We start from the raw sequence: 26,008 nt of genomic DNA, 5'->3' as shown, positions 1-26,008 counted from the left end.
CTGGACAGTCCTGCAGCAGGACTGGCACCGACTGCCAGAGCACTGAGGCCTCCAACAACACAGGGCTCTGCAGGACAGTGTGGAAGGGAAGGGAGAGGAGGCCATGGAGGAGAAGGGCTGCTGCTCCCTGGCAGTGCTGCTCTGCTGGGACTCTTTTCTGGCCCAGCTCTGCACAGAGGCCCCGACCCTGCAGCTGCAGAGAAGTCAGAGAGGAAAGATGTCAGGCAAACAAGTCAATGCAGAGTTCTTTATTTGGTTGAAGCACACAGTGAGTACATTTCCCAATTTGTACAGCCTGTGGGCCAGGCTAGAAAGGCAAACACAGAATTGAAAATGGTGTTTATATATATATATATACTTTTTTATATATATCTTTATATATATCTTTATACATATAAAGATTTTTTTTATGTGAACAAATTCTCACAAAAATAACACTCCTAGCAGGAGTAAAAAATAGAAAAGATATGGTGGGCCTTTAATGAAGTACATGAAAGGATTGGCCTTTAATGAGGTACATAACATGTAGAAGAAGGAGAGTTTATTGCTTCTGAAAACACCCAGTTATCAGTTTCCTCATGGCATCCTTGAGCTCCTGGTTCCTCAGGCTGTAGATGAAGGGGTTCAATACTGGAGGAACCACTGAGTACAGAACTGACAGTGCCAGATCCAGGGATGGTGAGGAGACGGAGGGAGGTTTCAGGTAGGCAAAGAATAATGTGCTGACAAACAGGGAGAGCACAGCCAGGTGAGGGAGGCAGGTGGAAAAGGCTTTGTGCCGTCCCTGCTGAGAGGGGATCCTCAGCACAGCCCTGAAGATCTGCACATAGGAGAAAACAATGAAAATGAAACAACCAAACATTAAACAAGCAATAACCACAGTGAGCCCAAGTTCCCTGAGGTAGCCTGAGTGTGAGCAGGAGAGCTTGAGGATGTGTGGGATTTCACAGAAGAACTGGCCCAGGGCATTACCCTGGCACAGAGGCAGGGAAAATGTACTGGCTGTGTGCAGCAGAGAATAGAGAAAGCCAGTGGCCCAGGCAGCTGCTGCCATGTGGGCACAAGCTCTGCTGCCCAGGAGGGTCCCGTAGTGCAGGGGTTTGCAGATGGCAACGTAGCGGTCGTAGCACATGATGATGAGGAGGGAAAACTCTGCTGCAAATAAGAATATGAGGAGAAAAACCTGTGCAGCACATCCTGTGTAGGAGATGGTTGTGGTGTCCCAGAGGGAATTGTGCATGGCTTTGGGGACAGTGGTGCAGATGGATCCCAGGTCTGTGAGGGAGAGGTTGAGCAGGAAGAAGCCCATGGAGGTGTGCAGGTGGTGGTCACAGGCTACGGCGCTGAGGATGAGGCCGTTGGCCAGGAGGGCAGCCAGGGAGATGGCCAGGAAGAGCCAGAAGTGCAGGAGCTGCAGCTCCCGCCTGTCTGCCAATGCCAGGAGGAGGAACTGGGTGAGGGAGCTGCTGTTGGACATTTGCTGCCTCCGGTTATTGTTTCCTGTTGAGGAGAAAAAAGGCAGAACTGAATTAGGCCAGAGTCAATCAGCAAAACATCTTGCATGTCTCATAGCAATTCAGCATTCAGGACCTCTTTTCAGGAAGATGTCTCTGCATCCCTCTCCTGGCTCTGGGTTTTGCTGGCTGAAGGGGGCACTGAGAGCAGGGACCCTGGAATGGGCTCCCAAGGAATCCTTCTTGCTGTGCAGTGAGAGGCAACTTGGAGCACATGGTGACCTCCAATTAAATGCACTTGTGATGTATCAAAGTGTTTCCAGAACTGCTGGTCACAGTTTGCCCAAGCACAGAACAGAGGGAAGGGATTTGGGGAACTTGATTTTGCTCCAGTTCCTCTTGCCAGGAGTGAGTTTGGATGGTTGAAATCTCTGACATTTCTAATGTGCTCCAAGGGAAATCTTGTGAGTCCTGAGAGGCAAAGGGATGGTCTCTTGGTGCAGAGACAAGAGTTGAACATCTTTCCTGTTCACAGCTGCCCCTGGCTGGCAGCTTGGAGCTGAAGGGAGATCACCCTTAAGAATTCCCTTAAAAAGAAACAAGGCACTTCTGGGAGCAAAGGAATCCTGGTTCAAAGAGCACATTGACAGAATGCTTGCCTTTCCTCAGGATGCCTGATTAAGATCTTGTTTTCTCCTCCCAGACTGCCACACACAGGGATCATTGCAGCTCCCAAGTACAGCTGCCCAGAGCATTTGCATGGATTTAGCACTGAGGAGTTTTCTCCATGGGGATCCTGTGCAGCACAGAGATCCTATGGCAGAGCTGTGCCCTTCTGGAGGGCACCTGCAGCCCTGCAGGACACCCAGGCAAACAGCTGAGAACCCTGAAGGTGCCTGGAGGGCACTTGGGCACTTGGCTCCCACAGACACATCCCCACAGCAGCACCCAAAGGGGTTGTGTCTGGACAGGAATCTGTGCCCCCCTGAAAACCCCACACTGGCTCAGAAAACCCACTGGTGAGAACAAGGAGAGCCCAGGCAGCAGGGGATGGCAGTGAAATGCCACAGTGCTGCTGCCAAGGGAGGAGGGACACAGAGAGACAGCTGGAAATCAGGGCCCTGTCCTTGCCTGGGCTCTGGCTGCTGCAGGGCAATGCACAGCCCAGCCCCCGTGGGCCTGAGGGCACAGGCTCTGCTTAGGCTGGGAAAGGAGCCCAGGCAGGAGCTGCTCAGGGAAGGGGTCTGTGCCGCAGGGACAGCAGGGAGGGGCCCCCATCCCCCTGCCCAGCCCTTGTGGCAGCAGCTGCCTCTCCCTGCCTGCCTGTCTCTGGGTGAGGAGCTGTTCCTGCCAGCAGCCCCTCCCTGTGCCCAGCTCAGCTCCCTGCCAGTGCTGCCAGAGCCATCCCCAGCCCAGTGCCCAGGGGCAGCTCTGCCTGGGCAGGGGCTGCAGAGCAGATCCCAGACAGCCTGCGGTGGCTGGGAAGGGGGAGGTGTTCGGGGGGGATGTGCTTCCTGAGAAGGGCCCCTGGAAATGGAGGAGGTGGAGCTGAAGCTGTGAGGAGCCCTGAGCCTGCAGCTGAAGGGCCCTGCCCAGCCCTGCCCTGCCCTGAGGGGTCACTCCTTCCACCCACCCCTTCTCCCCCAGCCCCGTGGCAGCTCCTTGGCCGGGCTGAGAGCTGACCCTGGCAGGCAGCAGAGTCCCTGCCCCAGCACACAGAGCCCTGGGGGCAGGACCCTGCTCTGCCCCACAGCCCTGGGCACCCCTGGCTGCACCCCCACCTTCCCACCCCACAGCCAGCCCTGCCACAGGGAACCTTCTGGCCCTGGGCCTCTGATGGGGCAGCAGCAAGTCCTGCTCTGCAGCAGCTTCTCCTGCTGCACCCCAGCAAATCCAGCAGAGCCATCCTGACAGCTCCTGCCACTGCTGCCATTTGGCAGCCGGGAGAGGCACTTGCAGGAACTCACCTGCACTGCTCTGCAGCCAGAGCCTGACCATGGCAAAGGGCTGGCAAGGTTCCTGCCCTGAGCAGCTCTGCCCTGTCCTCCCACCCCAGGATCCCTTGAACCTCCTGCTCCCTTCTCCTCTCTGCCCTTGCTGCCTGCAGCTCCTGCCCTGCTCTGCCACGTGGCCACTTCCCCTGCACTGCAGCAACTGGGAGAGTCCTGCTGAAAGATCCTGGAAGCTGTGGGATGTGACAGCTTTAGGAGATGCCTCCAGGAAGGCAAATTGAACTTTCCTACAGCCAGAGAATTCTTCCTTCAAATCCTGGGAAGGTTTCTCTTGTAGTGAGAGCTCAGTCACCTCCCAGCCCAGGCTGCCTCTCATGTCTCTGCCTTCTCTCCTGTGCCCTGGGTGCTGCAGGCAGTGTCCTCAGCCCTGCTGGGCTGTGCAGAGGAGCTGCTCACCAGCAGAGCTGTCTCTTTGAAGCTCTTCTTGCTTGCCAGGAGCTCCCTGTGTACCAGGAGCCTGGCCCAGCTCAGCAGCACAGCAACAGCCCCAGGCATTTCAGGACCCTCAGGGGACCTTGAGGTTGTTTACATGAGACTCAGTCCCTGAGAGGAAGTTCAAACAACTTCTCAAGAAGTCAAAATGAGATTGAAACACTAAAGTTTCTAATGAGTCTCACTGAGGGCCACAACTGAGAATGTGTCCCCAGATTCCAGTTAGAGCAGAAATCTGCAGTGATGACAAGGATGGACAAGCAAGGGAAAGGTGGCTCTGATGATGAATAAACATTGACTTGTTTCCTTAATCCAAAGGGCCAAGCCCTGACCCCCAGCCCCTGGGAAGGCAGATCCTGTCCCTGCCTCATTCCTCAGGGCTCTTCCTGGGGCACTGGGATGTGGGATGTGCAATGCCAAGGGCAGGACCATGGGGTGGCACCTGCCAGGCTGCTGAGCAGGGACAAGGAGGCCATGAGGCCCCAGGGCTGCAAGGGGCACTCCCCTCCTCCTGGCATCAGGGGCACAGACAGCAGCCATGGCCAAAGGCCTGCAGAAGGTGGCTCTGTCAGGGCCTTTCAGCTTCTCCCCATCCCTGTCTCCTCTCCAGCCCAGGTTGTCCTACGGTGTCCATGCCCTGCCCCTTTCCCTGCAGGCTGTCGTCATCCCCCCGGCTGCCCCACCTGGCTGGCACCTTCCTGCACTGACATCTCTGCGTCCTCCCTGGCTCTTCCTGGGCACACAAAGCCTTGGGCTCATCCAGACTCCTCCTGGGTGATGTTTTGCACCACAGCACTGCCCTTGGACTGAAATTCCTTTTCTCCTTGTGCCAGCCTGGACCTCCCCAGCTGCCCTTGGCTTTAATTATTTCTTTCTCGTGCTGTTTTCTGCTACGACAAGAGCATCCCCCCTCTCTGAAGTGACTCTTCAAGCACTCCCAGGGTTCTTCTCTGCTGTCCTCTGTCTGCACACCACTGAACCCACCACTCCTTTACCCCTCTAGAGTGGTCATATGTTTGAGACCTCCAAACCCCTTTCTTGGAAATCTCTGAGCACTCTCTTTCTGCAGATGAAAACATGGTCTAAGGTAGTCACAGGGATACGTTTTACCAAGGCCCGTAGTGGCAGAACATGAGGCAATGGCTTTGAACTGAAATAGGGGAGCTTTATATTGGATAAAATGAAGAAATACTTACCAATGGGGCTGGCAAGGACTACAATAGAAGAGGATGTCCCATCCCTGGCTTTGTCCAAGGTCAGGAACTTTGAGCAGCCTGAATTAGTGAAGATGTCACTGTCCATGTCCAGGGACTTGGACCACATGAGCTTTTATGTTCCTTCCAGCCAAACCATTCTGTGATTCTTTGAGTCCCAAACACCTTCTCAAAAGAATTTTTATTACTAAGACAGGGATTACCATGTTTTTGAAGAAGCCATTGTAAACCGAAAAGGTAAAAAATCAATTCAAATAAAGTTCCAACACCTCTGTGTGAGAGTTTCACCAATTGGGTCAATGGCAGAGCCTCCCAGGATGACCTTGCCAGTTGAGGATGGGGGATTCTGTTTGGGGTGTGAGTCTTATGATGGGCAACAAGAAAGCACATTTGGGTACTGTGCAAGACTTGTGGTGGGATCTCTTGGGAAGAATCAAAGGAAGGGAAATGGTGGTATCACAGTGGCTTTTCAAGGAACGGGTATGAGAAAACAGAGAGAAAAGGGATGAAAAAGCTGGTCATGGTAAACAGGAGGATGCTCAAGACACTTCCCAGGCCATGTCCTGACACTGATCCCCACAGCCTGTCCCATTTTCCTAATAACTCCATTGCCAAGAAGTTTCTCTGTCTAGGGACCTCTCTGGTCCTGGCACAGATTGTGGCCCATGTTCCAGCCACTGCAGTGGGAAACACTAAGAGTAAACTCCTGTGTTCTTTGGGGGGGCAGACTGGGGGGGAGGGGGTGTTGGAAGCACAAAACAGTGAAGAAAATGCAAAGCTCAGCCTGCAATGGGGCCCGTGGGGATCAGAACAGACACAGAAATCAGATGTAAGTCCTGTGGTGTGTGTTGCCACGGCATCGGGGAGGAACGTGAAGTGGAAGCTGCATGGTCTTGTTCTTCTCCTTGATACCCAGAGGTGTTTTGTACAAACCAAGTGCACCTCCTACCAAGAAATATTCTGTACAACATGCTCACAAAAGAAATGGAAGGTTGGACCACAGTCCCACCCACAGCACATTGCAGAGTCCTGGTTAATAAGGTATAAAATGTTGCCTGACTTTGTCCCTAAGTGGGGGATGAGAATTGGACACAACATGTGCAGGGACAGATGGAGGGGTTTGTCCCCCTGGCCCTGCCCAGAAGGGACACCTTTCAGGAAGGGTTGTGGCCTTGGCTGTGCTGAGGGTTGCCCCGGGCAATGCAGTTTGGATTGCAGTGGCACTGTCAGGGCTCTGCAGAGCTCCTGGCAGTTCATGCCTTTGTCCCCAGCAATGCCAGAGACCTGCAGGGGTTGCAGTCAATCACTTGTGCTCTTTGGGACCCCGACTGGCTCTGCTGAATGGGAGCAGGCCTGGAGTTCCCAGACTGTTCCTGCATCCAGGGTCGGGCCTGCAGTGACGTTTGTGCAGCATTCAATTGGGGCAGTGGCAGGATGGCCATGGATCCATTCCTGCACAAACACAATGGTGCTCCATCCCAGGCAGGGATAGAATGGGCCCACAAATTTTGGAAGGATAAGAACCAGGGAGTTTTGGCCCTGTGGAACCCCATGGAACCAAAGGAACCCTGGGACATGGTGGAACCTCATGGAATAAAGGGGACATTGTGACCCTGCAGCACCTCAGGGAACCAAAGGAACTCTGGGACATGGTACAATCTACTGGAATCCAGGGGCCATTGGAATACACTGGGGCCTCCTGGAACCAAAGGGAACATGGGACACTGTGGAACCTCATGGAATCAAAAGGACCCCGGGACTTTGTGGAACGTCAGGGAATCAAGGGGCCAGTGTGACATCACAGAATCTTTTGGAACCAAAGGGAACCAATGGGACATAGTGGAATCTCATGGAATCAAGGGTCCATTGTGACACTGTGGAACCTCACAGAATCAAGGGGCCATTCTGATTCTGCAAGGCCTTCTGGAGTCAAAGGGAACATTGTGACACTGGGGAACCTCATAGAATCAAGGGGCCATTGTGACCCTGGGGAAAATGATGGAATCAGTGGGCCATTGTCACACTGCAGGGCCTTAGGGAGCAAAAGAACACTGGGAAACAGTGCAACCTCATGGAATCAAGGAGCCATTGTCCTACTGCGGAGCCTCAAGGACTAAGGGATCCAATCTTTGCCTCAGATTTTGTCAACAAATTAAATTTAAGGAATTAGAGAAGTGGGATTGAACCACTTTTGTCCCACTGGTTTTAATGACTGGCAAAATGAGAATATTTGTATAAAATGAATCTTTTATTTTTACAAATGATCAGACCAATGATCTTAATCAGAATTATTTACTACACAATACAAAGGCTAAAACTACTAGTAGTACAGTATAAGATAGGATAGTGCACTATAATGAAGCAGTTATTGAAACAATTATATTAAAGCTAGCCAAAAGAAAAAAATATTACATAGAGATCTGATGGAACTCACCCAGACCAATGGTCGTGGGGAAATTTCTTCTACTCAACCTTGAGGAGTGTCCTTGGAGGGCGTCCCCACCCAAGGCAGGAATCTCCACACATCTACCCCAAGAAGGGCTGTGTTAGAAGAACCTGCCTGGATGAAAGGGGACTGGACTTTTTTCATATGAAGTGACTGACTGCTCCTCACAAATGTACAGACCAGTTACCAGCTTCTCTGTCCCATCCAACTTCCAAAAGCAGGATGTGTGTTTGGAGTTGGGTGAACCAGGCTGGTTTGAGCATCATTCAACACCAAAACCATTCCCATGGTGCCACTGATAACTCTCAGATCTCACAGACAGCTTGCATGAGAGCTGGCACTGTTGGCATTGTCTGATGGGATTTTAGGCCTTATCAGGGTAGGCCCTCCTGCCACCTGAGCAGAGAGGTTGGCTGTGAAAGTCCATCCTGGAGATGCACAGGGAGCCAAGAGTTGGGCTCCTGAGTGACATCCAACAATGGACAGGGGGATGGGACTGACCAGATGAAAGTGTCTCAGGTAGAGCACCCGGCGCTTGGCCTTGTTGAACCTCCTCCAAGTGGCCTGGGCCCATGGATCCAGCCTGTCCAGATCCCTCTGCAGAGCCTTCCTGCCCTCCAGCACATCAACACTCCCCCCAGCTTGGTGTCCCCTGGGAACTGCCTGAGGCTGCACTCCATCCCCTTGTGCAGATCACTGAGAAAGAGATTGAACTGCCCTGAGCCCAGTGCTGAGCCCTGGGAACACCCCTGGATGGAACTCCATTCCCCACCACTCCTTGGGCCTGGCCACCCACACAGATGTTTCCCCAGTGAACAGATGCTGCAGAATGTGTTTGATAAATGTCCTGTGAGCCCAGAATATTGGGATGAGTGCAGATTTAGCCCTGCACAACACAGAAATTCATTCACTTTCTCTCTTCCCTCTGTGGATCGAGGGAACTTGTGCCTTCAGTGGGTGACTCACTGTGTGCAAAGGGCAAATATGGACAGAATCCAGGGCAGGGAGTGTTGGGGGGATCTTGGGATCTGTGCTTGACACAGAAGGTGTTTGCCATTGGTCTAAGACTATCTACTGTGCAAAGTGGACTTCAGTGCAGGCAAGGTGGACTTGATATACAGCAGGGGAAGGACTTCTGGTTTTTATTGAGCTGTGCCTTCCTCTGGTTTTGTTTGCTGGCAATAAATGAACATCCATCTGTGTCTTGGGCAGCTCTTTCTCCAAGCCAAGCAGGTGGGAGTTGGTGCCAAGGGGCTGAAACTTGCAGGTCCAGCCTTGAGTGGAGGGAGCTCAGATTTGCCCAAGGCTGCTTTGAGTCCCAGGGGTTTGATGAGGGAATGGTGGGGTGGGGATAGGGATAAAGTCTGTTGGATTGTCAGACATGAAGGGTCTTGATTTTCTTATCTATTCAGACTGAATTAGGAGGTGCCTGGGATCACTATCAAATGGAGGTTGCTGATATCAATGTAAAAACAGGAAAAAAGTAAACAGGCCACAAAAAAGGCATCTTTTCTCATGGTTTTATTAGAACAATACATTGACTTGGAATACACTTCTGAGATCTGTCTAATTAACCATGAAAGAATTGAAGACTCAAAAGTAAATTATTCCCAGGGGCTTGTCTTGTTAAGATGCCATCAGTGAGAGGAGAGTGTGGAGGAATGAGCAGACAAGGAGACTGTCCCTGGGGGCTGGGGAAGCAGGAACTCAGAGTCACTGGTTAAGGGTGGCAAAAGGACTGTGGAATGTGGAGTATTAGTTAATTTGAATACTTGCCCAGAATAAAGACAAGTAAAACAGACATTCAAACACTAAAAAAAAAAAAAATCTTTTATTGCAGTGAGAATAAAAAAAACTACTAGCAAAGAGAATCAAATTTAAAAAAGAATACAGAAAAACCTACTTTATCAGTTGGCATTCATACAAAACTACAGACAGCTTTTATTACAGTATTAACTAGTAAAAAAAGGAGTTAAAGGGATACAAAAAATGGTATAAAACATTTGCTTTCTCGGTTGCTTCCTGTCAATAAACTGTGCTTACCCACACAGACAGGCCAGGGCTGCCAGGATCTGCAGCAGCTGGTCGGTGCCCGTGCTTAGCGGGCGTCCCCATGGAACAACACAGTCTCCATGGCAGGATGAGGATCACTCACCCCAGCAGTCCTGACACCCCATTTTATCAGCTCCACATTACACCACGTAGGGCCAGTACCCAGTATAAGGTGATGCCTGAGTGGCAGTCAAACCCCGCCTGTTCATCACCTGATAGCAACAGTCTGTGCATGCCCTGCTGTAGGGCAAGGGGCCAGCGACCCCTGCCCACAGAATCTGCCTCTCACCAGCATCTTTCTCACCCCTATGGATGACCTCTCCCACTGTGTTTCAAGGGTAGATGTATCTATCTTGCAATATGTAGCAAAACCAAGGAAGAACTCAGCTCTGATAATAGGGGATATCAGGCTGACTTGCTAAAAAGCACAATGGACCTTACAATTTGCTTGTGCCATGAAGTTACATTGTACCATACTCTGGCTGGTTTCACATCCTAATATGATTCCGTTCTCACGCCTCTATGCTCCATTGATCATCTAATTCAAAAGTACCCCCCTTACAGACATGAAACAGTTTAAAGTCCTGGAGATGTAGAGATGAAAAAGTCATATCTAAAATGCAGTGCTAGCTTGTTCCTAAGCATTTCCAAAATTCCTTCCCAGTAGGTACCAGGATGGGTGGGCAGGAGGTGACTTGCTTTATTCAGACCATTCTTGTACGTGTTATTGCTGCTCTTTCACCCCTTTCCCCCTAATTCTGGGTTGGTTTCTAGAGCTGTTTTTGAAAGAAACACTTTTTACACTCTCACACGTGAAAATTTTTAAAGAAATAAAAGATACAAAAATCTAGTAAAACCAAGATCTAACAAAACGGTGAAATCACACTCCTTTATGTACTCTCAGCACTCTGCTACTGGCAGTTTGTGTAGTTCTCCACATAGTGGAAATGTAACAACGGATCAAGCAATTTTCTCTGTATTCTTTATTTACTTTTAAATTTTTTTCTGCCATCAAATTGGCTGCAGGATTTGGTCCTGTCTTTGTGGAGGATGAATGCCACTGTCCTTTTATGTTTGAGTTGATATTTTATTGCTTAGGGGGACTGTCAGTGGGAGAAGTGGTGGGAAGGATCCTCCACTCAGGGGCTGGAGCTTCAGCTTCTAAAGAAGGCTGTACTTAATCAAAGAGCTGCAACTCAGGATTTCTCCCAGCCTTCCAGAACTTTTCATTTAGCCAGCTGAGAGTGCCCAGGGCACAGCCAGGTTAATGTTTAACTCTTCCAACACTGGGCTCATCCCGAGGATATCCTGTCATCCTGAGAAGAAGGAAGGGAGATGCTGTGCCTGTTCCCTAGGGCTGGGCAGGAAGCAAAATCTTCAAAGCCCTGGCCCTTCTGAAGGAGTTGATCTTGTGTTATTCCTCAGTAGTCAGCACTGAAAATTCTGTATCTAAGATACAATGAAAAGGAGAGTTGATGAGAGACTTGTGTGGGGGAAAGTGGGTTTTTTTGTTTGTTTTTGTGAGGATCTTTTAGTGCCAAATGAAGGTTGGATCATGAAAATCAGTCTTGTTACTGACAAAAACTGTAAAGGCATTTGAATGCTTTCAGACACTGTAACCATTTTCCTTTCTTTCACTTTCTCACCCCTTGCAAATCAGACACAGTTCCTAGAGGACAGGAGAATAAAATAAACAAAAAAAAGAAATTGTTTTTCTACTCATGAGGTCTGTTGGTTTTGAATGCATTTAGATCCTACTGCTTCCATGCTCTTTTTCAAGTAGCACCAGATAAATACCTATGAACTACTGAGATGAGAGTGATCATTCTTACTTCACAAAATGTTTCTCTTTTTTTTTTCCTATCCTGTGTCCCTTTTTTGTTTTGTGCCATGGAGTGACTATATTTTTGTTCTAAGCTAATTCACTGCTGCTGTTTTGGGTACAACTAATGTCAAGCAGCAAACCTGTAGCATGCCAGAAACAGGCTACAGTGGATTGAAGACACAACTTATGTTTGATTGTGTGTAAATACAGAGAGTTAGTTGGGTTTATCTGATAGCCTGGCAGAGAGAGGACCAGGACAAACTGTTTTCAGTAACTGTGCTGTTCAGACACCTGATAAGATGGAGAGTGCTTTGGAACTACTGATATGCTTTGAATAAGAAAAGAATAATCAGGTCCATTGGCACTGGCTTATCAGGAAGGAAGTAAAATGCCAGCACTTTTACAGGAGCAAAAGGAAATGTTTTAGACACTTTGGGCCATTTTTCCACTGAAATTAAATAGCAGGAGGCTTTGAGTGTGCTGGAAGGATAATGGAAGGATAAATGGAAGGATTTATTACCTTGACAGAATGACAGGTGAATGTGTTCAGAGAGGAGTCCTCAGCAACAAGAACAGCTCTTTGGATAAGTGACCACATCTATTCATGCTTTTTTTGGTAGAGATTAAGTATTTATTTATTTATCTACTCTCCCCCACAGATGATGATAGTCTGGCTTTGGAATCAGCAACACACTTCAGCCACTAATACAAGGCAATATGTGAGCTGCTGCTGCTTCCAAAATGCAGTATCCTGGCATTTCAGTCAACTTTATAATCTGGCAAAAACCCACTTGGCAATATTAAAATCTAGCTTCTGAAGTACTTTTATTTCTGAAAGCTTTTTGATGTCTTTTTATATCTCTTTAGCATATATTAAATTTCTTGGGAGCAGTGGCCAGGATGTACACTTGATGGATGACTGGGGTGGGGAGTCTCCCCCCACCCTCTGCTTTTTTTTCCCTCCCCTTTCATTTTAAGAGGTGTGATAATTGTGCATTAGGTAATGCTGGAACATGAATCCTGCAGATGCAGCTGTTTGACAACATTAAAGTGGGGGGTTTGTACCATTGTTAGGTAAGTTAGCAGAGATTTTCCAAGCTAAGAAGGACAGCCTGCTGCCAAGCTCTGGCAACTCTCTTAAGAAGTCTTTTGCTTGAGGATGCCCTGAGGGAAACGATGACTGGATGCTTTTCTGAGGGCACAAACTGCCTGTTTTCTCTTCCATAGCATTCAGAATGGGACTCCTTGTTCCAGCCTGCCTGCTCAGGGTTTTGTGGTGCTGGGTTGGGGTTTTCATGTGGTTTTTCTCCTGGGATAAAGTTGTGTACAGTGAATATTGATTATTCATCCCATGTCTGGTTCACTGTCTACATCCTGAATTTGACCCAGTCTGTGTAAACGAGGAATGCATTGAAACAAAGTCAAGGATCCTTCAGTGACTTGCTTTTGTGAGTTCAATCTTCTGAGACCTCTGATGAGTCTGGCAGGGCAGTGCCTGTGTGCAGAGGGGCAGGGAAACAGAGTCCCAGCCCAGCAGCAGTGCCAGGGAGCAGCAGCATTTGGCCTGTTGAGAGCTGCTCTTTTTCTCCTGCCACCCTCCCCTTCTGGGCCTCGGTGAGGCCTCAGTGCTCTGGGCCTTGGTCCCTGGGCTGGGCTGGGTCAGTCCTGTGGCCATGGCACTGCTGGCATGAGCTGGGCTCCACTGCACTCTTTCCACCACCCAAGGGGCTCCATTTGCTCCGGGCACAGCCTGAAGCCTCAGCTCTTCTTCTCCAGGGCTCTCAAGAAGAAGCCCAAGGAGCAGACTCTCCAGAGGGTCCTTGCCTTGCTGGTTTCTCCCTGGAGTCCGTGTGCTGCCCTCAGGGTGCCACTGTGGGGGCTGAGGGGCTGAGGCTGCTCCAGCTGGTGCTGGTGGTGGCCAGTGCCCCTGGAGATGGCAAATGGGGCCTGAGGAGCCCGGGGCCGATTCTCTGCTGCTGTGCTGGGGAGCGGGGTTGGCCCTGGGGCTGCAGGAGCTGCCTGAGCTGATGATGTGCTGAGCATTGCAGCCCCAGAGGGCCTGTCCCTGAGCTCCATGGCCTCCATGTCCTGCTGCAGGGCCAGACCCGAGTGTGCTGCTCTGCTGGGCTGGGGCAGGGGCAGGGAGATGGGGGGACCAGGGAGGGGCTGGACTGGGCAGTGCCAGGGAGGGGAAAACCCCAATGTTGAGCTGAAGGGTGTGAGTGGGCAGGGTGGGGGGCTCTGCCGACTCTGGGGCACCTCTGGAGCCAGCATTTCCTTTGGCAGCACAACTTATCTCAGAGGAGATAGTTTTCCAGAATTGGCTTTCCCCCTCTTTCCCAAGGTTTTCTCTTTTGTTTTCTCATCCCCTGAGGGGAAAAGGGGGAAGGGAAGCACATGTTGATCCCTGCTTTTATCTGTATACAAAAGGGAGTTGGGGCGGGGGTAACAAAGTGATTTCTCCCTCTATTCTCTCTCTTTTATCCCATTCCCGCCTCCCTCGCCACACCCCGGGCGACTGTTTCCCCGCCGCCCCTCCTCGCTCGTCCCGCGGGGCAGCTCTTTCAGCTCCGGGGCGGCGGAGACTCCCCCGGCGCGGCCCTTTGGTTTCCCTCGGTTTATTCTCCGGAGCTGATTCTGTTCCCAGCTCGCCCCCCTCTCTGGCGACCCCCGCCAGGGCCCGTCCCGGGGCGGCTCCTTCAGTGCCCCGGGCGGCGGGGACCCCTCGGGGCGGCTCCCCCAGGGCCCCGCCCGCCGCCGCCGCTCCCCGGGGCCCTCCCCGCTTCCTGCCGGGATCGGACACCGCCGGCGGCCCCGGCCCTGCCGGGCTCCATCAGCCTGAGCAATTGCTGCCAAGGAGGGGCCGGGGGCTTCCTCTTGGCCTTCGTCTCCCTGGCGCTGGGGCTCGGCTTCTACCTGCGCCAGAAGGTGAGGGGGGTCCCAGGGGGTCGTGTGTCCCCCCAGAGCGTCTGTGCCCCCCCGGGGACCCCCCACCCCGCTGTCACCCCCTTTTCTCTCCCCACAGAGCTCCTGAGCCGGCGGCGGCCGCAGCCCCTCCCCGGGGCCTCGGGCCCAGCCTGGACCCCTCCTGTCCCTGTGAGGATTTTGGGGGGTCGTGTGTCCCCCCCTCTCCTGCTGCCACTCCTGATCCCAGGAAAGCTTCCCAGTTCTCCCCAGTCCTGGTTATTGGGGGGCAGTGGGGGAAGGGGGGTGGATCATGAGGGGTGGAGCCGAGTTTGGGGGGGGCAGAACTGGCTCCGGGATGGATCGGGAATAGGGACTCCCCTGTTTCCCCCGTGTAAACCCACTCTGGGAGAACTTTGGGAGGGCACCTGCCCCTCAGTAGGCACCCAGCTCATCCCAAAAGGTGCTGGGAACCCCTCAAAACCTTCTTAGAGCTCCCCGAGGACCCCCAAACACACTCAAAGCCCACCCAGGATCCCACCCAACCCCTTCTCTGGGGGGACTTCTCTGGGCACTGGTGGTGCTGGGAGCCTCCCCAGCTGCGGGCGAGGAGCTCTTAGGTGAGCGGGGGGTGGGAAGGGGGAGGTCGGTGGGAAAAGGGGGGGTTAGAGGGGATAAAGGGGTAGTGGGACCCCAAACTGAGTGGGAGGGGAGTGAGACCCCCCAAAAGTGGAGGGGGGGACCATTGAGAATGATGGGAAATAAGTGGGAGAGGTCAGGAGAGTGGGGAAAGAGGAGGGTGGGACCCCCAAACTGAGCATGAGAGGGCTGGGGAGTGGGGAGATGATGTGGAAGGGGTGAGAGAGGGGAGAAAAATGGGGATTGGGACCCCCAGAGTGATCCTAATTGGAGCTGGGGATTGAGTGGACTATGAAAAAGTGGGAGGAACAGAGAGAAGGGTAAAAGAGCAGGGGTAGTGTGGTGGGATAAACGGTCCCATGGGAGCCTTTGGGCACAGGAGGGCTGGGAAAGGGGGGTGGCCCCTCTGAGCTCCCAACTTACTGTACGGTGCTGGGGGCTGTTGGATCCAATCTCAACCTTGGATCATGCCAACAGTTTCAGTTTAGAGGAATTACAGAAGTGTGACTGAATCACTTTGGTCCCCTAGGTTTTATTGATGGCAAATCAGATCTATTGATAAAAAGGAATTTATTTAGGGATACAAATGATCAGACAAAAGATCTTCATCAGAATTACTTAGTGCACAATATATACACTAAAACTACCTGTACAGGATAAGATAGGACAGTGCTCTACACTAAAGCAATTGTTGAAGCAATTCTACTCAAGCTGCCACAAAACGAGAAATTCTTAATTAGAGAGGGATGGAACTCCCCCAGACCAACGCTGGTGGGGGGATCTCTGCTCTCAACCTCCAGGAGTGACCCTGGGGGGGTCCCCAGCCAAGGCAGGAATCTCCACACACCCCCCAAGAAGGGTTCTGTTGTCAGAACCTGCCCCTGGGAAAGGGGACTGGGTGGTGGAAAGGGATGGACTGACAGTCACTGGACTCCAGGGGTTGCCTCCCCATCAGGGGCTTCATTCGGGGTGTAAGTAGCGGCCGAAGCTTTTCCTGCAGTCGGGGCACTGGTGGGGCTTCTCTTACTGGTGGGTCCGTTGGTGTTGGGTCAAGGCAGAGCTGCGGGTGAAGCTCTTCCCACACTCCCCACACTTGTAGGGCTTCTCCCCGGTGTGGATGCGCCGGTGGGTGATGAGGTGGGAGTTCCGGTTGAAGCCCTTCCCGCAGTCGGTGCAGCGGAAGGGCCTCTCATCCGTGTGCGTCCGCTCATGCCTGACGAGATTCCCGCTGGTCTGAAACCTCTTCCCACATTCCCCACACGTGTATGGCCGTTCCCCAGTGTGGATGACTTGGTGCTTGCGAAGGTTGGAGCTGTCCCTGAAGCTCTTTCCACATTCCCAACACATGTAAGGACGTTCCCCAGTGTGGATGTGCTTGTGTTTGCGAAGGGTGGAGCTGTCACTGAAGCTCTTCCCACATTCCCCACATGGGTAGGGTCGTTCCCCGGTGTGGATGTGCTTGTGTCTGCGAAGGGTGGAGCTGTCACTGAAGCTCATCCCACATTCCCCACACGTGTAAGGACGTTCCCCAGTGTGGATGTGCTGGTGGGTGAGGAGGCTGGTGCTCCACCTAAAGCTCTTCCCACATTCCAAGCACCTGAAGGGTTTCTCCCTGCTGGGAGGCTGCTCAGGGACCACCAGCTCAGAGCTCCCCCTCAAGCTCCGGCCGCCTTCCCGGCACAGGCTGGCTCTTTCCTCCTCAGAGCACCCTGGGCTGGCTTTGGAGTCCCTCCTGCAGGGGGATCTCCGGCCCTTTTCCTCCCCGCTGCCTTCCTGCGCCGGGGAGCCCTTCAAAACGGCCTCTCCCACCAGGGTCTCACGGGGGGATTTGTCCTCCGCGCTCTCCGTCCTCAGCTCGGGGCCTGGGGCAGGAAGCAAGAAGGACAGGCAGGGGATTTGCCTCCGGCCCACAGGGAAGGCCAAGGACATCCCCCCAGCTCCGGCCCCGGCAGGACGGCGGCGCCAGCGGGGTTGTCCTGCAGCCGGGGCCATGCTGGGCTGACAGAGCCAGCACAACACCCGCCCAAAGGGACACTGACTTCCTCCTCACCTGCCTGGGGGGCCCAAGGCATCTTCCTCTTCCTCGCAGCCTCCTCCTCCATCCGCCCAAGCTTTGGGAAGGACAAATCCTGATGGGGGGAAAACAAGGGCTGAGCGCGTTGGCTTGGGGGTTCCTCCTGCCCAATTCCATCTCTAGAACTCACCGGGCATCCTGTATCCATAAAACCCCCCAAAACACCACGATTCAGCCCCGAAAAACCCAAACCATCGAGATTCAGGCAAAAAATCCCTTCAGAAATAGCAACCCCTTCAGAAATAGCAACCCTCCCCAAAAACGGCAAAAACTTAAAGTTTAGCCAGAAAATACTCCAAAATATGAAGATTCAGCCCAAAAACATGGTGTTTAATTGTGAGGATGAGGGGAGTGATGTCATTTCATGAGCACTTGATTGACTTACTATATATTAATCAAAAGCTGTATTAATGTAGTGTCACTTAAAACACTCCAGGGCTGTTCCTCGAGGTTCTCTGGCCCCCTGCCAGTCTGGGGCTGTTTCTCCAAACCACCAAACCAAGTGTGCCAAACGCCCTGGTTGGTCAGTGCCAGCTGGGGGAGCGGGCACTCAGTGAGGGGATGAGAAAACTGCACCCAGGGCTGGGCTGAAAGAGGCTTCAGCACCACTTCTGATGGCCTGGGGGGCAGCATCTGGCTTCTCCCAGAGAGATGGCACTTGTTCCTCTGCAGGGAGTCAAGGGCAGCAGGGTGACTCCTGCTGCATGGATGGAACAGCAGAGGATGCCTTGGGTCCCCAGGATTGATCAGCACTCAGGGATACAAACTGCCCTCGGGCTCAGGATGCAGCTGCCAGCACAGATTTCCCTGCAAAGTCTGCAGGGAGTCAAGCTCTGCAGAGGAGATTGTGCCCCATGGATGGGATTGCAGAGGCTCCCTCAGGTCCCCAGCATCAATCAGCAATATACACAAAAGGCCCCCTTGAAAGTTTTTAGGGGGAGTGTCCTGTAGGGAGGGGACAGTGTCACCCCACCAGGGTGGGGCTGGCAAGTGGGAGGCTGCCCCAGGGGTCTGCAAGAGGCCTCGTGCTCTGCTCGGCCCCAGCACTGGCTGGTCCCAACACCCCCGGCTGCCCCCGGCCAGCTCTGCTGCCACAGGCTGTGCCCTCACCGTGGCCCTGCAATGGCCCTGCCTGTCCCTCACCCGTGGCCCTGCCCGTGGCCCTGTCCCTTGGCTCTCTCTCTGCCAGCTCAGTGTGGGGCACACGGGCTGGGGGTCCCTCCCAAGCCCCCCGGGCAGCCGGCGTTGGCTGGGGGGATGTGAGGGCTGGGCCTGCTCAGCACAGCCCCGGCCTCGTGCCCAGCGCCTCTTTCCTGACCCACACAAGAGCTTCCCGGCCCCCCAGGGCTCCCCTGCTGCTGCCTCTGCTCCTGGCCCTGCCTTTGCTGCTCCCTTGGCTGGGGCAGTGGCTGCAGGGGGGGATGGCAGCAGCTTCAGCTCCACGGCACTTCCTGGGGGGAGCTCAGCCCGGGGGGGACGGGCAGGGACCTGATGGGGATGGACAGGGGCCCAGCAGGGACAGCCAGGGCCTGCAGGGGAAGGCACAGGGACAACCTGGCCCCCCACACTGCCAGGGCTGTCTCTGCTCCTCCTTGCAGGCTCCGTGGCCAGGCACAGTTTGTGTTCCTGGGTGCCCACCATCTCAGCACTTGGAGACGCTCAAATCAGCGCCCGCAGCTCTGCAGCAAAGCCCCAGCTCACCTGGCACACAGGGGATGGACACAGCACCTGCTCGGGGCTCTCACAGCTTCTTGTCTTCCCCACCACGGGGCTCTCCTTCCTCAGCAGCACCTCTGCCTTGCACTTATTCTCAGCCTCACCTCAGGGACAGCTCTGGGCTCACCTCCGCGCCACTTCTCAGCCTCACCTCAGGGCCTGGGCTCAAGGACAGGAACCTGCAGGGAGGGGACATCAGGTGCAAGCTGAGGGCTGCCTGCTTGCACTGGCCTCTGGCCTTCTTTCTCCTTCTACAACCAGCCCAGAACTCAGCCTGCTTTTCTAACACCACACATTTACAGACTAACCTTGGAGATAGATATGGACAGACATCTCTATCACCCTGGGGATGGAGCCTCAAGCATGTGCTGCCATAGGAATGGCAATCACAGAATCACAGAATCAGCCACGTTGGAAAAGACCTCTGAGATCATCAAGTCCAACCCTGGATCCAACCCCGCTGTGCTTCCCAGACCATGGCACTGAGGCCACATCCACTCTCACCTTCAACACCTCCAGGGACGCTGACTCCACCCCCTCCCTGCCCAGCCCATTCCAAGGCCTGATGAATCTCTCAGCAAAAAATTGCTTCCTAATATCCAACCTAAACCTCCCCTGGCACAGCTCAAGACCCAGCCCTCTTGTCCTGCTGTTGCTTCCTGGCAGAACAGCCCCACTCCCACCTGGCTCCAACCTCCTGGCAGGGACTTGCAGACAGTCAGGAGGTCTCCCCTGAGCCTCCTCTTCTCCAGCCTCAACACCCCCAGCTCCCTCAGCCTCTCCTCACACCACTTGTGCTCCACTCCCTTCCCCAGCCTCGCTGCTCTTCCCTGCTCCTGCTCCAGCCCCTCCAGGGCCTTCCTCAACTCAGGGCCCAGAGCTGGACACAGCACTCCAGGGGTGGCCTTACCAGCGCTCAGTCCAGCCCAACAATCACTTCCCTGCTCCTGCTGACACACTTTTCCTCACACAGGTCCCTCTGCAGAGCCCTCCTGCCTTCCAGCACATCAACACACCCCCAGCTTGGTGTCACCTGCACATTTGCTGATGAAATGCCTGGTTCTGCAGGAGTTGGAGATGCTCAAGGGGCAGCAGGACCATGTCAGGGGCCTGGGGGGCCTGGGGGGCTTTGGAGTCTGGGAGGGTCCTGGGGGAGCTGGGGAGGGGCTTTGGGGATTGGGGGGACAGACCAGGACAGACCAGTACAGACCAGGACAGACCAGGACCTCCTCACTGATCCCCAGATCTCTCCTGGAGCTGGGCCACCTTTTCGTGGGACACCTGAGCCCCCCCCAGGGCCCTCCCAGTACAGTCCAGTGCCCCCAGTACAGCCCACTGTGTTCCTGTCCCAAGGTCTGGGTGATCCCTCTTTGGGGGGGTTGGGAGGGATTCGAGGGGGCACTGGGGAGATTTGAAGGGATCTGGGGGCGGTTGGATGGGGATTTGGGGGGGCTTGGGGGGCTTTGGGTGCATTTGCAGGAGTTAAAACAGGTTTTGGGGCACTGGGGCATCAAAGTGATCTATGAGGGGAGAGGATTAAAGGGAAAATAGAGGTTAAGAGACATTTGGGAGGAGTTAAAAGGGCCAGGGGGGGACATGAGGGACTGCACCACAAGCAGGTGAGTCCTGAGACCCCCTCTGGTGTCCCCAAGACCTTCTTGGTGTCCCCAGTTCCCCCCTTGACACCCCAAGACCCCCCTGGTGTCTCCAATGTCTCCAGGGCCTCCTCACAGCCCCAGTTCCCCCCTTGACACCCCCAATTCCTCTGTTCCCAAACCCCTCCCCACTGTCCCCAAACCCCATCTCTGATGTCTCGAACCCTAATTCTCACCCCAGGAGCCCCCCCCTTGACCCTCTGACAACAAAAACGCCCCCCCCCACGCTCACAGAAAGGTCAAGGGCATCTGGGGACACACTGGGGACAGTCGGGGGGCTTTGTGGGGCACTGGGGGATTACTAGGGCATACTGGGACACACTGGGGGGAACCAGGGGGCACTGGGGGGTTACTGAGGGACACTGGGAGGGACTGGAGGTGAACTGGGGTACACTGGGGATCACTGGCAGAGAACTGGAGAGTTACTGGGGGATTACCAGGACACATGGGGAGACACTGGGAGGTTACTGGGCCATACTGGGGGTTACTGGGTGCTCACTGGAGGATCACTGGGCCATACTGGGGGGCAGTGGGAGGTCACTGGGACACACTGGCTGGTCACTGAGGGGGTTACTAAGCTGTACTGAGGGTCATTGGGAAGTCATTGGGATATACTGGGGGCACTGGGATCCCCTTACCAGGATGTGGTACATCTCCCCCCACCCGGATTTTGGGGGGCATCCCTAGGACCCCTTGGGGCTGGGAGACACCCTGAACCCCACTGCTGGGCTTTAGGGGACCTCCCAAAATCCCCTCAAAACCCCTGAAATTCCTCCCTTGACCCATCAAAACCTTCTCCAGGTCCCCTCAAATCCCCTCAGAGACCTCATCCCGCCCTCGGACCCCCCAAACCTTCTCAGTGACACGCAAAACATATCTGGGACCCCCCAAACCTATTCAGGGACCTCCAGTCCCCCTCAGGGACCCTCAAAACAGTCTGGGACCCCGTAAACCCCCTAGAGACCCCAAAACTACCTAAAAGGTCCCCGAAAAGCCCCCCAGGACCCCCAAACCTCCTCACAGACCCCCAAAGCCCACCTGGGACCCCCCCAAATCTCCTCAGAAACCAAAACCCCCTTGGAGACTCCCAAACCCACTCAGGGACCTTCAGACTCCTCCCTGAGTCCCCTCAGGACACCGAACCCCCTCAGGGACCCCTCACAAAGACCCCGGGAACCCCCGAACCCCCGCGCTAAACCCTCCCGAGCCCTCCAGCCTTTCCACCCACAGCCGCGCTCCCCGCAGCCCCCGAGCGGATCCCCAGACCCCGCTCTCGCCGCCCCCCCAGCCCTCACAGCTCAGCGCAGCGGACGCCGCCTCTCCCGCACTTCTTTCCACGCGGACAAAATGGCGCTCGCTCTGCGCGCGCATCGTCCTTAGAAACTCGCCCCGCAGCCAATCAGCGCGCGGCCACGGCCCCTGCCCGCCCTCTTTGGGCTTCCGCCCCGCGCGGTGCATTGTGGGAGTTGTAGTCCTTGCGGCGAGAAAGGATAGGCCTTTGGGGGTTTAGTTTTTCTGTCTTCTTTTATTATCTCCTTTTTCTTTCTTTCGCTTCTTTCTTTTTTTATTCCTCCTTTTTTTATTCCTCTTTTTTCGTTTTTCTTTCTCTTTTTTTTTCCTCTTTTTTTCTTGTTCTTTCTTTTTGGTTTTTTTTTTTCTTATTTTTTCCTGTTCCTTCTTTTTCTTTTTTCTCTAAAGTCTAGACGACTTTAGGAATAAATTTAAAAGCCAACACAGTGCTATAAATGTAGGATGTGAACGTAAGGAAGTAGTAATGAAATCTCTGGCAAGACTTCACTCATACTGTGCTCACTAATACTTACCACATCATAAAAATCTGCTTTTTTAAAAATGTGAGAAGACAGTTGATCCCAGGAATAAAAGTTATGAGCTGTGAAGACAAGAACAGAAAAACCCTCCTTCTGAAACAGTCACAGAAAAGGCAAATAAGTGTAACACAATTATGGAGTGATGAAAAGGAGTTCACACAAAGAAATATTTTAGAGATATGCGGAAGAATTACAAGCATTGCCCCATTTTCACTAATTCTTCTTTACTTTATTTGCTATGATAAATAACACAACTGTCTGCTTAAAACTGGGAGAATTTTACTCATTAATACGCTACAGACTACAGAGAGTTTGTGTGCCAGTTCTGCTTCTCACTTGTTCACTAAATCTGAGCAGAACTTCTGATTACACAGAAATCCCAATGGCTGCAGACTGGGCTAGAAGGGAGCAAATCACCATGAAAAACAAAGTCCCAGTGCTCCCTGGGAGTGCAGAAGAGCAGGGACAGTGTCAGGAAAGACATCTCCTGAGAGGAACACGAACTGAACTCAAGTCCAGTTTTCTTCTTTCTTCTATCAAAGTTATTTGGGAGACAGCTGTGACAGTTTTTCTCTAAAATGCAGGTAGAAGGCCAAATCTTGATTTCCTTGACTTTGGCATGACTGACTTATTTGGGCACTTTTTCATTCCCTCACTTCAATTATATGGCAAGGCAGCAGAGAACTCTGGGAAAAGGTTTCTTTAACACAAGTTGAAAATTAAGAGGTTATTTTTAGTTTGAAAAAAAAATTGTGATCTTGTCTTATTTTGCATAAAGGTCATATTCACTCACCTGATGACAGTAAAAAAGCCAACAAACAACATCAGAAATCTCAGACATTAAGGTATGTTTGGCAAATATCATTACTATAGAAAAGAATAAACTGCTGTATCTTCCCTTTCTCTCTCCTTTTCTCTCTTCACTCTCAGTGGCCTTTTTGTCTCATTATCTCAGAATTTTGCAGGGATTTACATTTTCCACTCCTTACAGCACAAGGATATCCCCTTTCAGGTGGTATCCAAGCTACTGTTTGGTTGGAAACAAGCTATATGAAGGAAAAATACTTTAATTATGCAAAGAGTTTCAAGAATTCAGATATAAAATTTCAGATTTTTAAAATTCATTTTCGAAACTACAGAGAAAAATCCCACAGAGAAATTTTTAACTGTAAATAAGTATATACAGTGTAAATAAAGAAATGCATGTTGGAAAAAAAATTGTCTCATAATTGTAAAACAGTGATCAGCAGTAACTTCACAATGGAATACTCCTTTGTCCTCTGTCACTCTCCCTTTTGTACAATCTTCCATCCAGTTCCATCAAGTACTCCCCACAATGGAAATTTCTGGAACAGCATTGTTTTTCTTATCCTTGAAAAGAGAATGCTCCATGTTCACACTCATTAAAAGGCTGTGATTTTGTACCTGATGAGATCTCTCTCACTCTTTGATCAAACAAAACTTCTGTCTAAGTGAAATCTTGGCTGCTGAAGTAAAAAATAAAATTTCTTCTTATTTTAGTGGCACCCAGATTTCATTGAATGATTTACAAAGTGTGAAGGCACTGACCACAGCCCAGTGTAAAATTACCATTACACTCATAATTTACCATGCAATGGAATTGTAGAGCATTTAAAGAGTCATTGTAATAAACATCACAGTAAAGTAAACAGACATTGTCCTAGTATGGAAGATTTCTTTAAACACTCTCACTGCTAATTTAATTCTAGTTAAACACACATATCCTAGGGAATGCCACGTGCTTTTCAGCAGGATTTTATGTGTAAATCAGGATAACATGTTTTCAGAGCATTAGCTAAAGGGAAGCATGAACTAAAACCTATTTAACCAATGAGGTATTGCTTTTAAACTACCACAAGGTCATAAAAAAGATCATTTCAAAGCTCTAAGTTTTCTAATTGTGATCAGCAACAATCTAATGATGAAAGAAAGTCTGTCTGAATGGCTGTCATAAACCTCTGCACAGCCTTACTTATCTTTAAAGATCCTTTACTTTGTCATTTGGTAACATTTTCACTACCAAATTTTGCAGTGCAAAATTAAAATGTGGCACTGGAATTAGAAATAACATTGTCTTACTGCTCAGTCTTAAATGAGCAGTGAAACTCAGATGCAGTTTTATTATTCTATAACAAAGTCTATTTGTTAATATTAGGTGCAACTTGACAATAAAATTGGAAAAGTCTAAAATGTGCTGGAGATTGACCTTTTCCTTATTTCTCAGTCATCTGTCACACAAACTCTGCATTGGATTTACTCACTTTCCTGAAGTCTTTCTGCTGGTTTGGCCCCAAACCTAATCCAGTTGTTTGCAATCAAACTGTTTCAAGTTTAACTGTATTTTGAGCTGTAAGGTTTATGGGATTGCTCTTTTCTTTGATTTTGTTTTTCTTTTCCTTTAAAATGGTATGTATGTCACTCTACACTATTCTCACTCAACAGCTACACCTACACATCTCTCAAGATCAAGAGTTGTTGGGCTCTCACATTAGAATTCAAAACTATCTTAATTTAATTGTTTCCATTGGCATTTATTCAACCAAAGCTAATTCTCCAGGATGGCCATGCAAAGGGAATGCAAAAGGGACACACCTACACCAGCTAGAAATGGAAAAGCTTTCTTGACAAAACCAACAACAACCAACCAAAACAAAACCACAGAACAAAACACTCACAGTGTTCAGGGTGTATTTGCTCAATTCTCTCATTTCCAATTGTTATGAAGAGAACAGCCAGAGGGGTTTAGAGCCTCAGTCACTGTAAATCAGCACATTGGAACTGACTTTCTTACAGCTATAGAACTTTGTGGATTCTGGCTCAATATATTGCCAGTGGTTTCTATTACTGTTATTAAACAAATTCTCTAAGTCTATCCAGTGAGTGCTCCTTGTCAGCACTTTCAACTTCTATTCTAAAGCAGGTCACAAAATGCAGGTGAGTCTCTCTATATTCTTGGACTAGATCAGCTGTCCCTGATAGAGCACACCACCATTCACAGAAAAAAATGAAGTACATAATACACCTCTCACCTTCACAATATTTTAACTATACAACTGTTTTCATTCTCTAGTTCTTAAAGTTAACCATGTGACAAATTAGAAGCCAAAAAGGACAATTTTGGTAGTGAGAAGTACTAATGCAAACATATTCTTCTGAACTTCCAGTCCCCAGTTGAGATAATAAATCACATTTTGTTCAACAGAGTGTTTTTGGAATTGTTCCATGCACAGAAAAAGCACTTTTTCACACTCACCTCCTGGAGGCCTGACAATTGTTACAGCATCACTTATCAAGCTGCCCTGGCTGTTGGATGCAGTCACTTGTACTGTGGAGTTAGAAAATGGAATCAGGCCTTTAATGGTACCCACACATTGAATTTCCTGCTGCTGCAGAACATCTGAGTATCATTTACCACAGAATAATGAGAATTATCTGTTATGAAAGAACAAGAAAGGGGGAGAAGAACAAATGTTAGACCTTGTGTCTGCTACAAGTCTGCTACTGCCTTTTTGAATTAAATCTTATTCCTACTCAAAAGAAGACTTGCTGTTTATACCAATAACACACATACACACACGAAACTTTGGCTATTGGGGAGAAAAAATATTATTCATCTTTTCTCCTGCTTTTAGCAACAGTTTATGGTACTTGTAAACCTTGGAAACTAAACCAACCAACACATGAAGCAACCATGCAGTGGCAGAGCTGACTGCTCTATACTGCAAACAGGAGCCA

The 26,008-nt window shown here is 51.2% G+C and overlaps 2 protein-coding genes and 1 pseudogene across 2 annotated transcripts in view; 1 reads left to right on the top strand and 2 right to left on the bottom strand.

The window, feature by feature from the left end:
* LOC127474808 (uncharacterized) overlaps positions 1-26,008 on the bottom strand; it is a 1,366,245-nt pseudogene that overhangs the window by 822,188 nt on the left and 518,049 nt on the right.
* LOC127474839 (zinc finger protein OZF-like) overlaps positions 1-26,008 on the top strand; it is a 212,354-nt gene that overhangs the window by 16,706 nt on the left and 169,640 nt on the right. The window lies entirely within an intron of this gene.
* LOC127474898 (olfactory receptor 14A16-like) lies at positions 542-1,477 on the bottom strand. The gene has a single exon (XM_051796220.1). It carries the CDS (start codon positions 1,475-1,477, stop codon positions 542-544), a length of 936 nt encoding a protein of 311 aa, XP_051652180.1.

Source organism: Manacus candei, unplaced genomic scaffold, assembly GCF_025592945.1.
Source record: "Manacus candei isolate 608988 ecotype Guabito, Panama unplaced genomic scaffold, ASM2559294v1 h1tg000045l, whole genome shotgun sequence".
Taxonomy (NCBI): Eukaryota; Metazoa; Chordata; class Aves; order Passeriformes; family Pipridae; genus Manacus; species Manacus candei.
Note: the sequence above shows the minus strand (reverse complement) of the source record. Positions and strands in the feature narration are given on the sequence as shown.

Excerpts from the sequence above, each read along its gene's own strand:
- LOC127474898 (XM_051796220.1), bottom strand. The coding sequence starts at position 1,477 with ATGTCCAACAGCAGCTCCCTCACCCAGTTCCTCCTCCTGGCATTGGCA.